The sequence below is a fragment of the Cladophialophora immunda genome (genome assembly GCF_000835495.1).
Source record: "Cladophialophora immunda strain CBS 83496 unplaced genomic scaffold supercont1.6, whole genome shotgun sequence".
Classification (NCBI taxonomy): domain Eukaryota; kingdom Fungi; phylum Ascomycota; class Eurotiomycetes; order Chaetothyriales; family Herpotrichiellaceae; genus Cladophialophora; species Cladophialophora immunda.
Genome location: NW_015622546.1, coordinates 3,227,445 through 3,239,714, shown reverse-complemented (window position 1 = coordinate 3,239,714; position 12,270 = coordinate 3,227,445). Strand labels below are relative to the sequence as shown.

The window sequence follows — 12,270 nt, the reverse complement described above, 5'->3', positions numbered from 1 at the left end:
AGGATATCTCGGCCCACCAGTCCGTCATGTCTTCGGGCAAGCTGGGCCTCGTCCGTGCCCACGGCACCGTGTGCCGCATGGTCGACTTCGCGCCGGGCAGCGAGGGTATCATGCACCGCACCAAGTCCCTCGACTACGGCATCGTTGTCGAGGGAGAGGTCAACATGGTTCTCGACTCTGGCGAGGTGCATTCGATGAAACGCGGCGACGTGGCGGTGCAGAGAGCCACCATGCACGCGTGGGAAAATCCAAGCAAGACCGAGTGGGCGAGAATGGTGTTTGTGTTGCAGGATTCTCGGGCGCTCAAGCTTGGAGACGACGTTTTGGGGGAGGATTTGGGGGTCGGCAAGGGTGAGATCCCTGCAAGTGGGAACGAATGATCAGGGGATCTACCGCACATATATAGAACGAGAACAAGTTGTCCCATGGTCACACTTGTCTCATAGAAAGCTCGCTTCGCAGACGTCTCGCACGGTGCGGCCGGCGTGGATCTAGCCTGGGTACGACAATAAATCTGCTGACGTGCCATTGAGAACACCCATGTCAAACAGGGCCAAGTCTGCGTTCGCCTCGTCGCTCGAGTTCCATGGGACAAAAATGTCGGTACCGCCGAGAAACGACCCTGAAGCATCTGGCAGTTGACCGTCGAAGCCTCCAAACATCTGCTGAAAATGAACCGTCGGATTGTGCAGCTGTGGCACACCCGACATAATAGTTGCCGCGGCCTGGTTTTTGGCCATTGCACCTGCGTAATATGTAAGTAAGCATGTCTTGTTCTTCAACCGAGGTGAGGTTCTTCCATGCGACACGGAGCATTCGACCTACCAGCATGCGGTTCTGCTCCCGAAGGACTTGTAGACTGATCCTCCTGAGGGTGCTCGAAGTCAAGATCCTTCGGTTCCTCGCCTGGCAAACTCCAACAGTCGTCTTCGCACACCATGCGATTGTGAGACAATATCGAAAGTCTTGCCCTTGGCGCCGGCGCTCGTAATCCCCGAAACGTGCTTGCCTCCAGATGTTTGGGCTCTCCGGTCAGTGATACAGGGTGCTTTTCGAACACGGCCAGGAGGTAAGAACTGTAACGGTCCTGTGGGCAATTTAGTATTTCAGTTCCTCGCTGTCGTGGAAGACAACTGACTCACCAGGAGATCGGCATATTTCCAGGATTGCGCCACCAAGTGAATAACTCTTCTGTTGGTCTCCACGTTACGGACCGCGCGCTCCCTGACTGCCGTGTTCGGGGAGCTCATGAAGGGTACTTGGATAGCACAACCACAATAAGCATTGTAGGCGACAAAGCTTGGCATAGCATTCGGATCGGGTAGATATTCGAAAATGGTGCTGAACAGTTCAGAGGCAGCGGAAGCATGTTCATAGGCCGCTTGAGCGGAGATCTGCCGTGCAAGGAGAGAACTTTTCCCATCGCGGCCCCAAGAGAATAGGGGAATGATAGAAGAGTGAAGGGCACAGAGACACTGACGGTAAACTGCGTGAACGAGCAAGAGCCTTGGTAGGCATGCCGGCGGCGTCCGCGCGAGGTCACCAGGATTGAGCTTCATCCAATCTGGGATTCTAGACCACCAGTCTGATATTTTTGTGTCGAGGGAATGAATGTCGTGGATGCTTACTTCATGCTGGAGCTCAGGCGTCTTGATCAAACGGTAAACCTGGGCCCTGAAATGCTGTCAATCCACGTCACGTAATCCCAATAGGCTTCGTCCCAACTCACCAGAACCAGAGGGCTCTTATCATTTCACAGAAGATTCCACCAGTGCTTTGCTCGCAGGCAAGAAGCACGTCGGGTTGTTCAGATTTTGCGTTTTCGAATTCTTCCTCAGTCCACGGGAGGGGAAGGCTGTAGATGTGATCGGAGGCATCCAGGACGTGGGTCGAGTTCGAGGTATGGCACTCGATCAAGTAGCAGGCCCAGAAGCGCCGGCGACGTAACTCTGCTCTAAGAGTTTGTCTATCAAGCCTTGGCTGTTTTCCCATGCCCAGGAGGTGGGCTGTTTGTACAGCGTTTCCTGGCCGGACTCGTGGTAAGCATTGCGGCACAGAGACTCGTTCGACGCCAAGAAGGAAAACCTGTAGGACAGGACTTTGCAGAACAACATACCTTTGTGTATATAAGACCGTTGCCATGAGCCCTGTTGGTACCAAAACAGCGCAAGAATTAGGCAAGTGACGACGTTGTCCTCATGCGGACTCTCAATAACGTCGAAGACGAGTTTCCCAGCACGTTCTGCCCACTCGACCCCGAATCCGCTGCTCTTAAGCAGAAGATCTCCGTTGCTGTTACGGTGGAAACTGCACCACAATCAATCACAATTCTGTGCACGGTGGAGGTCCCGGGAGTCTCACCTGGAAGCAAACGCACATACGGCGAGTGCAACCCAGGGTTTGACCGTGCCTTCTGAAACCTCATTTAGAAATGTCTGCTTATGAAGCAGAAGCGGTGCGTTGTAAGCATGGCTGAAATAGGTTTCGACCAGGTCGCGGAGCAAAGCTGGAGGAACTCCTATGTAACTGGTCTGAGCTAAAGGTGGAGGAATAGAAGAGAGCTTGGCTGGCTCCGTTGGCACGGGATTACTGGGAGCGTCCGCCCATGAGTCGACCGCGGACATCTGTCGGTGCCGTGCATGCCGTGGTGCGCTGTTGGTCATATATCTGCACTCGAGGCGCAGCCTGATGCATCTAGCACAGCTCGGGCCTTCACCAGAGCAACGGAGCTGAGCGATTGTGAGCAGTTGTTGGGTTTCGACATGCTTGGACAATATTTTACCTTTCGTGTCTTGCACTCAAGACAGGCTGTTCTGGGTCGCCCAGCCCCAGCAAGGAGCGACATCTAGACAGCAATGGTAAGGTGAACTGGAGAGGTGGAAAGGCCAGTGATAAAGCGCCCGCCTCTGCAAGCAGGCTCGTTATATTATTCAGTCGGGGGAAAGGAGAGATTACTTTTGGATCAAATGGTAAAATAGTCTTCTGTCGAAAGAACAAGTGGTTGGCCATGATCCGAGCATGCCATGGCGTTTTAAGCAGCTTGACGCGGGGGAGCTTGGCAGGCTCCGCCAGAACGTTGATTGCGGGCGATTGTGGGGCCGCCTGAGCCCACTAGCGCTGCGTGTTAGCGCGCCCGGTCGCTCCAGACCACTCCCAGGCTGCCCCATGGGCGGCTAGTGGGCTAGCGGACCCCCGGTGTGATGAATGCAGGGCTCGACATTCTTTACCATTAGTCGGTCCTGGCAAGCTATGTCCTGTGAGAACTACATATGAGAATTCTTAGCATCAAAGCCTCCAACGGGGCTATAGACCTTCAGAACACGATTGGTGATCTCGTCCATATCTGCCGCCCTGGCCCTCTCCATGATATCGTTACTCGACTTAACCAGCTTCTTCCGGACCTCTGGCCACTTGATTCCAGCGAGCTTGCCATTCTCCTTCACAATCTTCCCGTTGACAAACACCGTGTCGATGTCGCTGGCATTGGCATACAGCACCAGCGCCGCTACCGGGTCATTTACCGGCGTCATCCTAGTGCTCGTACACTTGGTGATCAACAGATCCGCCTTTTTTCCTGGAGTGACACTTCCCACGACGTCTTTAAGGCCCATCGCTTCGGCGCCGCCTAGAGTGGCCAGTGTCAACACCTCCAGGCACGTATGCGACACCTTGAGGGGCGAGCCGTCGGCCGCTTCATTGTCCTTGTGTCGTTGGGCTTGCAAGAGGAGGCGCATCTGCTGAAACATGTCGGCCGGGTTATTCGACACAATGTCCACGCCGATGCTGCAAATGCAGCCGTGCTTGTGCGCTTTGAAGGCCACGGGCTGGCCCATCCCCATCTGCAGCTCTGTATCCGGCGTCGATGACAAGCTCACGCCTGTCTCCCGCACCGCTTGCAGCTCGTCATCATCGAGGGATGCACAGTGACTCAGGAGCAGATCTGGCTTGAGGAGTTTGCGCTCGTGTAGCCTGCGAACCAGGTGATAACCTTTGTCGTACTTTCCCATGGACGCGTGTGCCGTGATCACCGCCGCCCCCAGCGAGCGCCCGAACTCGACTTCCTTGATGCTCTGTTCCAAAGAAGAGCGCTCAATCTCGGCTGGCGCAAAACCAAAACGCAGAAGGTCAGTGGCTGCATTTGCTCGACTGAAAAACTTTTCTCGGACCCGTTTGGCATCTTCCAGCCGCCAGTCAGGCTCGGCCGCGTCCGTGAGCACTCCGTCGGGCGTCCAGGCGTACTTTGGATTTCTGTAAAGCCCGTAGCAGAACGCTCCTCGGATGTGAGCATCCTGCAAGCCGCGGACGGCAGCGTCTGAATGCTCCGGGGAGTTCAGAATGTGGCAATGATCCACGAGGCAGGTGATGCCGTTGTCCAGCGACTCAAGCGCGCCACAGTAGTTTCCCAGATAGACATCCTCCGGCAGGTAGCATGATCCAAAGTTGTTGCGGATGTGAAGGAAATACTCGAACAGACTGAAGTCACAAGTAACGCAACGTAACTGGATCTGCCAAGTGTGTCGATGGGTGTCGACGAAGCCGGGCGATACAATGGCATCGGTACCGTCGATGATGACAGCATCGTTTGGGGCTTCGAGGTTTGGGCCGACGGCCTTGATGTCCTCCCCCTGAATGAGTACATCGCAGTTGGGCACAGTCCCGATCTCAGAGTCGATGGACACCACCGTCGCTCCTCGGATGAAGTACGTGCTAGACATTCTGACTTTGGGGGAGGATTCCAGAGTAGGTCGATAGCATCCACAAGATGGAATGGTTTGCCAATATTCTGCGTACTGCAAGGAGAGCCGTGCTCAAGCTCTGTACATTCAGCGTGACAACATTTTATAAATGACAGTCGCTCTACAGTGCGAGATGGCGGCAAAACTGGGGAATCTAGGGAATCTACAAGTTGGACTCCCGGTACGGAGATCCACGTGATACTCCGGGGGCAACTGGGGTAGAGCAGTCAGGCGACGAATCAACCAGCCACACACCGGCTGTGTCGACCCGTCAATCAAGCCAGATTCCATTCCATTCCCTCCAAACCAAAGGAGAGCCCCATATGGAGATGTCGCGTCAGCCAGGAAAACAAGACAGCAAAAGTGGGCCTGGAAGAAGAACCTCGCAGCCCGACTACGTCTCAATCAAGCCTTGCCAGTCGATATGCGGCGGACTCGTCTCGTGTAGGGATCTAACTGCTAAGCACCTCCTGCGGACACTATACTAATGGCAAGCTTCTCCTGAACGTCCACGCGAACAGCAAGATCAGCTACACAACAAATCTTCCTCTTGTGATTGCATTGACACCTTTGGGGATACAAGACTTCTCCCGAGAGTCTTTACAATATCAAAACAAGCAGAGTGAAGCCCATGTTCAAATTTTGTGCTCATGTAGGGTGTCGAACCTCATTCAAGACAAAACATCACGGTGCTTGGACGTGTAGATCGTTTGGTTTCTATCCAATGCCCCAGACAATAGTCGCTTTTCCTTACACGGGAATGGTCGGGAAATTGCCGCAATTTTTGCGATTTCCCGACTCGATGCAGCTGCCGACCTGCCAGAGGCGGAGAATTCGCAAGGTCGTTCTTAGAACAGATCGAGTCACTGGCGCGAGACTGCCTTACATACACGCGTGTCCGACGCCGTGGCGTTGGGGCTTGCATGTCGATATATATAGTCGCCTCCCACGCCTGATTTTGTTTTTTTTCTGCGGGTGAAATTGCCGCCGCACATTGGATCGTCTTGGGAAAGTATGTCGACGATAGACACCTGGGTGGAGGACGACGACCAGTCGGGCTTCTCGGTGCAAAACCTCCCTTATGGGATCTTTAGCGCTCCCGAGAAGGACCGGCGTATCGGCGTCGCCATCGGACGGTACATTCTCGATTTGAAGGTTCTGGCCGAGAAGGGGGCTTTCGCTGCCCTCGACATCGATAAAACCACGCTGGAAGAGCGGACGTTGAACAGATACGCCGCTCTGGGCCAGGGCGTGCACCGCAAAGTGCGGGCCTTTTTGCAGAGCGTCCTCAGGGCAGATACCTCGCTTGGACATATACTGCGCGATGACGCCGCGCTGAAGAAAGAAGCCCTTGTCCCCAGACAGACAGCCCAGATGCATCTCCCCTTTGACATTGGTGACTATACCGACTTCTTTACCAGCCCCTACCATGCTGAAAATGTCGGTGCACCGTGGTCCTGTCCTTTTTTTTCTTGACATGCTAATCGCACCAATCTGTAGTGCACCGACATTCTCCGGCCGGGAACTCGGCCGCCTGAGAGTATGTATAACATGCCTCTTGGCTATCACGGGCGCAGCTCCTCGGTCGTGGTATCAGGCACACCTGTTCGTCGACCTCGAGGCCAATTTCTCGTAAATGGGGCGCCAGCATTCGGGCCCAGCCAAAAATTGGACTTCGAAGTCGAGTTTGCTGCCTTCATTGGGGAAGGGAACGAACACGGTACCGCTATTCCAGTGGTCGAGGCCGAAGAGCACATCTTTGGCGTGGTGCTTATGAATGACTGGTCGGCAAGAGACATTCAAAGCACCGAAGCGACGCCGCTGGGACCGTTCAACGGCAAGAACTTCTGCACCACCATATCTCCCTGGGTCGTCCCGTTAGATGCACTGGAACCACTTCGGACAAGGCCGGTGCCATCGGTAAGCACTCCTCCCCTGTTGGATGGAACGACCGCTCATGTTTTTGACAAGCATGCCTCGCTGTTACCCTATCTGCAGGAAGCTCGTGAGGATACTGTTTACGACATCCCCGTCGATGTCTTTCTTGAACGTGGGTAGAGAAGCAGCCGGGCCTGTCAAATTACTAACAGTCACAGTGAATTCCCAAGAGTATCACCTCGTCCAAGGCAACACGAAAAATATCCTCTTTTCGTTCGCCCAAATGATCGCCCATCACACGGCCGGCGGATGCCCCTTGAAACCAGGAGATCTCATCGGGACGGGAACATTGTCAGGTTCCACCCCATCTGAGCTTGGATGCCTCCTGGAAGCCACTCGTAACGGTTCAAACTCACTGGAAGGAAGTGCGCTGAATGAAGACAAGAGAAAGATTAGTCGGGCCTGGTTGGAGGATGGAGACGTCGTCAAGTTCAGGGTCGGGACCGCTGGCAGCAACAGAAGACCAGTTGTCGATTTCGGCGGCTGTGAAGGCAAGGTTGTTCCGCAACCATGATCTCTGAAGCGAAACATAGAAGTCTCTCTCAGCGAATAAAACATAATCTCTCTGACAGAAAGGCTCTCGACGGTTGAAAGGCGCACGTTACCGGGATGTATTGTGCCCAAACCTTTCATACGTGGCTCGACCGAGGGAGAGATCGAGTACGGTGCTTGCACCAACACCAGTAGCCCAGGACTGTATGCGTATGCATAACTCTCATCCAACATCTCTTGATTCGTCCTCCTATCTGCTCTATACCACTTATCATGGCGCACAAGCTATTTCTCCTTGGCTGTGCTTCGGTGACTAGCCACAGCGGGATCGCAAGACTTACTCGTAATCTGGAGGCGCATCGCCTGTTTCTGCAGTTGCTGCGCAAAGTTTCTATCCTTCACATCAGCCAGCAACTTCTATCCGCGCTCGGATGTGTATTTCTTGCCATTTGCCAGACTGAACAACCGCATCGGCCCCCACGTAACGACAAGTGCAATGTCATCCATCGCCAGTAGTCAAACTCTAAGTCTCGTAGACTGTGTATCTCTACTGGTCCAAAGGCTGCAAAGCTCATTGAGTTGGCTCCGTGAGGAAGTCATGAACCTTTGTCACCACCCATCAAGGCTGGAAATGTGGTTTGAGAGCTCGAAGCGAAGACGGCTGCTTTTCTCAATGGGCACTCGGCCCGGTTGCTCGTCGATACGGTGACCGAAGATCTCCTCAGCATTTCAGCTCTCTTACCGCTTCGCCTCCAACCCGGGAAGCGCATGCCAATCAGCGAGCGAGAGGGTGGATTTTCACAGATTTCCTGCCCTCCGCGGAGTGTGATACGACATCCTTGTCAGCGAGCGACTGCAATGATCGTCAAGTGGCGTGAGTTTGCTCTATTGCGGGTTTTTAACTTGGAATCTCGAGATGCAGAGCGGTGCAACGCTGCTGAAAGAAACATTGACGGGCTCCGGTCAGGGTAGCAAATGCAGGCAGAACCATCGCCCATCGGGGATGGGATGTTTGGAACCATGAGCCAGTTGGAGTTCGACATTCGCCTTGCTCTTCAGCTGAGTCCATTTAGAGATTGATTCGTATGAGGCTCCGTCCCTTGAAGAGACCATTTGGTTTCCACGTCGCCCGTGAGAGGAGCTCAAACACACGTCTGTGACTTTTGTTTCTTGTCCGCCGGGAGGTTCATGGAAGGCCCGGTTACTGATCAGACCGACCGTGGCCAAAATTCAAAACCCCGGGATTCGACGGTGGCGGACCAGATCTTCTTCTTGCCTCAGATAAGGAAAGGGGCTGGGGAGAAATCTCGGAGTAGAAGCACGCACAGGGTGTCCAACAAGATCAAAGACTTCGAATTCGAATTCGGATAAAGGCTGGGGAAGCTCTGGGCCGCACTGCTTATAGGCCACAGCAGCTCTACGCCACCGACTCTGCCTGATGTCAGCTCGGCAAACGGGCCAACCCTCTGCCCACCACAGCTGCTGCTGCTGCTGCTAACTGTATCTGTTTATGGACAGCAGATCGCGTTCTTTGCCGTCTCTGTTTCCTGGTTGGTCGCCCCAGTGGTCCCGATTCCGTAAGCACCACCATGTAAAGCAGATCGCAATGGGAGATCCAGGCTCTTAGCCTCTTACTGAGGCGCCCTGTTTACTTAGCTGGGGTGTGTGAGAGCCTGTGAGGGATACTGATAAGTTCAATCGCGCGTATCTCGACCCGACGCAGTCAGCAGCAACACCAGCACCAGCACCAGCGGCACAACGGTTCGCACGTAACCACTTAACGGGCTCTGAACGTGGTCCTGATCAGGCAGGTCGGGTTCGTCGTTTCAAAGTCAAAATCTCGCGGTAAGGGTCGCCCACCACTGGCTGATATCGTTCTTAGCTCAAAGTGTGAGATTCAGCTGGAGGTCGTATATAACCACCGCCTGTCTGGACGATGGGGGAGGGCTGAACTTCCCGTCTTTCCACCACGGCTCATCTCAGGTCAGCACGGCACGGCAGGGCCAGGGTCTCCAGTCCACACCCAGAAAACACAACATAGCTACTCGAGAGATCTGTTTCAGCACCAAAAACCGATCCCCTAACCCTGAGATACTGCGATACCAGAGTCAAGTCCAACCACTCCACAGGCAAATCGAACACCATGGCCTCGATCAACACCTCGGCGCCGACGCTCAAACACGTCCTCAACCTCAGCCTCACGCCGACGACGGTGCTCGACGCGGGTGCCACGCCGCGCGGGCGGATCAGCTGGGTGGAAACGCCGGCGGGCGAGCTGACGACGCCGGCGGGCGCGACGGTCGCCACCGTGCTGCCCGGCGGAGGCGACTACTGCACGCGCCACGTCGACGAGCTGATGCTCGAGGTCGACCTGCGGGTAGTTGCGCAGACGGCGCCGGACCCGGCCACGGGCGCCTCGACGCTGTTCAAGTTCCAGAGCGTCGGGTACGACAAGCTGATCAAGCCCGTCATGGGCGCCCTGGACGGGGCACCACCACCAGCCGCCAGCGAAGGAGGGGATGAAGCGGCAGAGGAGATGCCCGCGGCGCTGTACGGCACCGAGGTGCTCTGGTGCAACACGTCCAGCAAGGAGTACTGGTGGATGAACTTCGCCGTCCTGGTCGCCAAGGTCGCGCTGGTCCTCGGCCCCAAGGGCGTCGAGAAGGTCGACTATGCCATTTATCACGTCGTCGTGTAAAGAATCGGATAGCTCGCGTCTCAGGGGTGGCTCAAACTCAAGCGGAGGGACGGAAGTGGTGTGCAGTATGTGCAGTATGTGCAGTATGTCTCAGACGTATGTGTGGACGTATGTACGCGTGGGTCCAACTAATATAAGTATTCCTTGCATGTGCTTCCTTGTGTCTCCATTGGCCCTAGAGAAAACGAATTAACTAGAAGTGAAAGACAAGACCTCATCTCCGACACTCCCTCGGACACTCTTTCTCAAGAGGACATCTCCCTCCTCAGCATTGGGCAGAACCACTTCAATACAACACAAATGCAAGATAGGTATTAAATGTGTCATCGCATCTGTAGTGACGGACTATGTACCTACGTAACTAGCCCTTATATCCTATGCCCACGTCCAACACATAGCCAACAGCCAATGGCTATATGACCACCCTTGACCATCGCCTGAACCATCCCTGGGCTTATAACCATAAGCCGTAACCCATCGCCATCACCATGACCTCCCCAGAGAGCAAGACGCCAAAACACAGCCCTCGAGTCCATTTGCTTTTTCTTTTTGTCATTCACACATGCTTCCCTTCTCGTCTTGCTCCATACATTATTCATAAACTCCTCGCGTGCTGCATTTTGTCCTTTTTTCGTGTGAGCATCAATAAGAGCCATCGTTCAACCATTCAATCATCCATCCATATAAAGATACATGGCCACGTATACATGAAGCCGATAGTGGGGGTGAGGCGGGAGGGGGAGTGTGCTAGTGCAAACAACAAGGACACGATCCATGCCACTAGTACCACTCAGGGACGCCTGGTGCCTGTGTGACGTTCGGGCTTGTCCTGGAAGAATCCCCCACCACCAGCTTCTCTCAGCTCAGTGCTGAAGTGTGGAGGTCTGACTGTCCTCCGACGTCGCTCGTGAATGTGTAGCCGGGCTGCTAACCGACTTGGGAGATTGGATCTCAAGCAGTTCTGTGACCGTGCCGGCGGGCTCTTTATCGAACACGAGTGGAAGGTCCACGTGCAACGACGGTAGACTGCCCGTCCGCTCATAGAGAGTTCGGTCCTCTGTGACCTGGCTCCGGGTAAGGGTCTCCGTTTGTGTCCCCGCGGATGTCGACCCGGACCCGGGTGTCGACATCGACGCAAGCCACGACTTGTTGCGCAGGTCGACCGAGAGCATCTTGACCTTTCGGTACGTCAAGCACACTCTTGCCTTGAGTGCGCCGGCACAGGCGGCGCAGATGCCGATGTGGTTCTCTACGCTAGCCCAGATGAAGACCAGCGCGTAGTTTTCTGTTGGTTGGGCACGTTTGATTAGCAAGATGTCGATGGCCTGGATCCCGGAGACGAAGAGAGATTTCAAAGAAAGTCGGTGGGAGCAGGGTGGAGCGGGGCGGCGGCGAGGTGAAGGTGGGCATACCTGAGAGATTGGGTGAAGTGTCAATCTCATAGACGGCGACGAGCCGAAAGATACTGGCCAAGATGACCCTGATTGTAAACAATACGTTAGCACTATCCTTCAACTGAACGGAAGAGAGTTGTCACTTACACGAAACAAATTCCAAACAACGCATATAAGCTCCACCGATGTTCACGAACTGTTTGAACCTTCCAGAGAAACACCATCGGTATCAAGTACATGACCACATCGTTGACAATCATGAAGCTGGCATTGAAATAGAAGTAGGCCAACAAGTTGATGCACTTTCCCTTGTCGAGTTCACTGGTCGGTTCGTGGTATTGGCGCCACGCGTAATTCAAGGGCACGCATTGCAGCAATATGACGAAAACGGAACTGAGGCCAAAGGCTACTGCAGTGAGTTGCATGAAGTGAATGAAATATCTCTGGGCACGGGTCTGTGCCAGGCCGTAGTAGAACGTCAACCATGCGTGCTTGACGAACATGTTGCACAAGAAGTAAGGGGGGAGGGTCGCAATGATGAGCTATTTTCGTGTCAGCAGACGTGACAGGAAGGAACCGATGAGAAAAGGAGAACTCACCTTCTGCAGGGTCTCTCTGCGGAGGAACTCGATGGCAGGAATGGAAGCTCCAAGTCCTTTGGCCGCCGCTGAAGTACGTCTCAGTCATCATAACAGTATACCTTCGTTTGTCTTTCTTACCGGCACAGACAATGGAAGTCATCACCAGAGCGAAGAACTGGATCGAGATGAGTGACGGTCTGAAACTGCAAGGAGGGTCTATCGTACCGTACTCAACACCAAACACCCTGCTAGAAGTCAGCCATCGTCGATGGATCAGTCGCCCGTTTTTCTGCGAGGCACTCACATTTGCTTGCGGTCAACCGTCCAACGGTCGCCAATTGCCTTTCCAGCTCGATCGATACTGAGACGATTGTCGAAACGGCAAGCACAAGGCTTGTAGCCACGAGGACGGCATCCTTTGAATCCAACAT

At 54.3% G+C, this 12,270-nt stretch overlaps 2 protein-coding genes across 2 annotated transcripts; both read right to left on the bottom strand.

Moving 5' to 3' along the window:
• Nucleotides 1-237: 237 nt before the first annotated feature.
• On the bottom strand, nt 238-2,624 carry PV07_10584 (uncharacterized protein; the record flags this gene model as incomplete). Its single annotated transcript, XM_016397926.1, has 6 exons — nt 238-745; nt 826-1,087; nt 1,143-1,674; nt 1,730-2,024; nt 2,117-2,307; nt 2,362-2,624. The coding sequence occupies 6 exons, from the start codon at nt 2,622-2,624 to the stop codon at nt 492-494; spliced, it is 1,797 nt and encodes a 598-aa protein (XP_016245117.1). The 3' UTR covers nt 238-491.
• Nucleotides 2,625-10,727: 8,103 nt separating this feature from the next.
• On the bottom strand, nt 10,728-12,270 carry PV07_10583 (uncharacterized protein; the record flags this gene model as incomplete). The annotated part of the gene is made up of 7 exons (XM_016397925.1): nt 10,728-11,149; nt 11,277-11,344; nt 11,406-11,800; nt 11,858-11,925; nt 11,978-12,014; nt 12,065-12,084; nt 12,144-12,270. 7 exons carry the CDS (start codon nt 12,268-12,270, stop codon nt 10,728-10,730), a joined length of 1,137 nt encoding a protein of 378 aa, XP_016245116.1.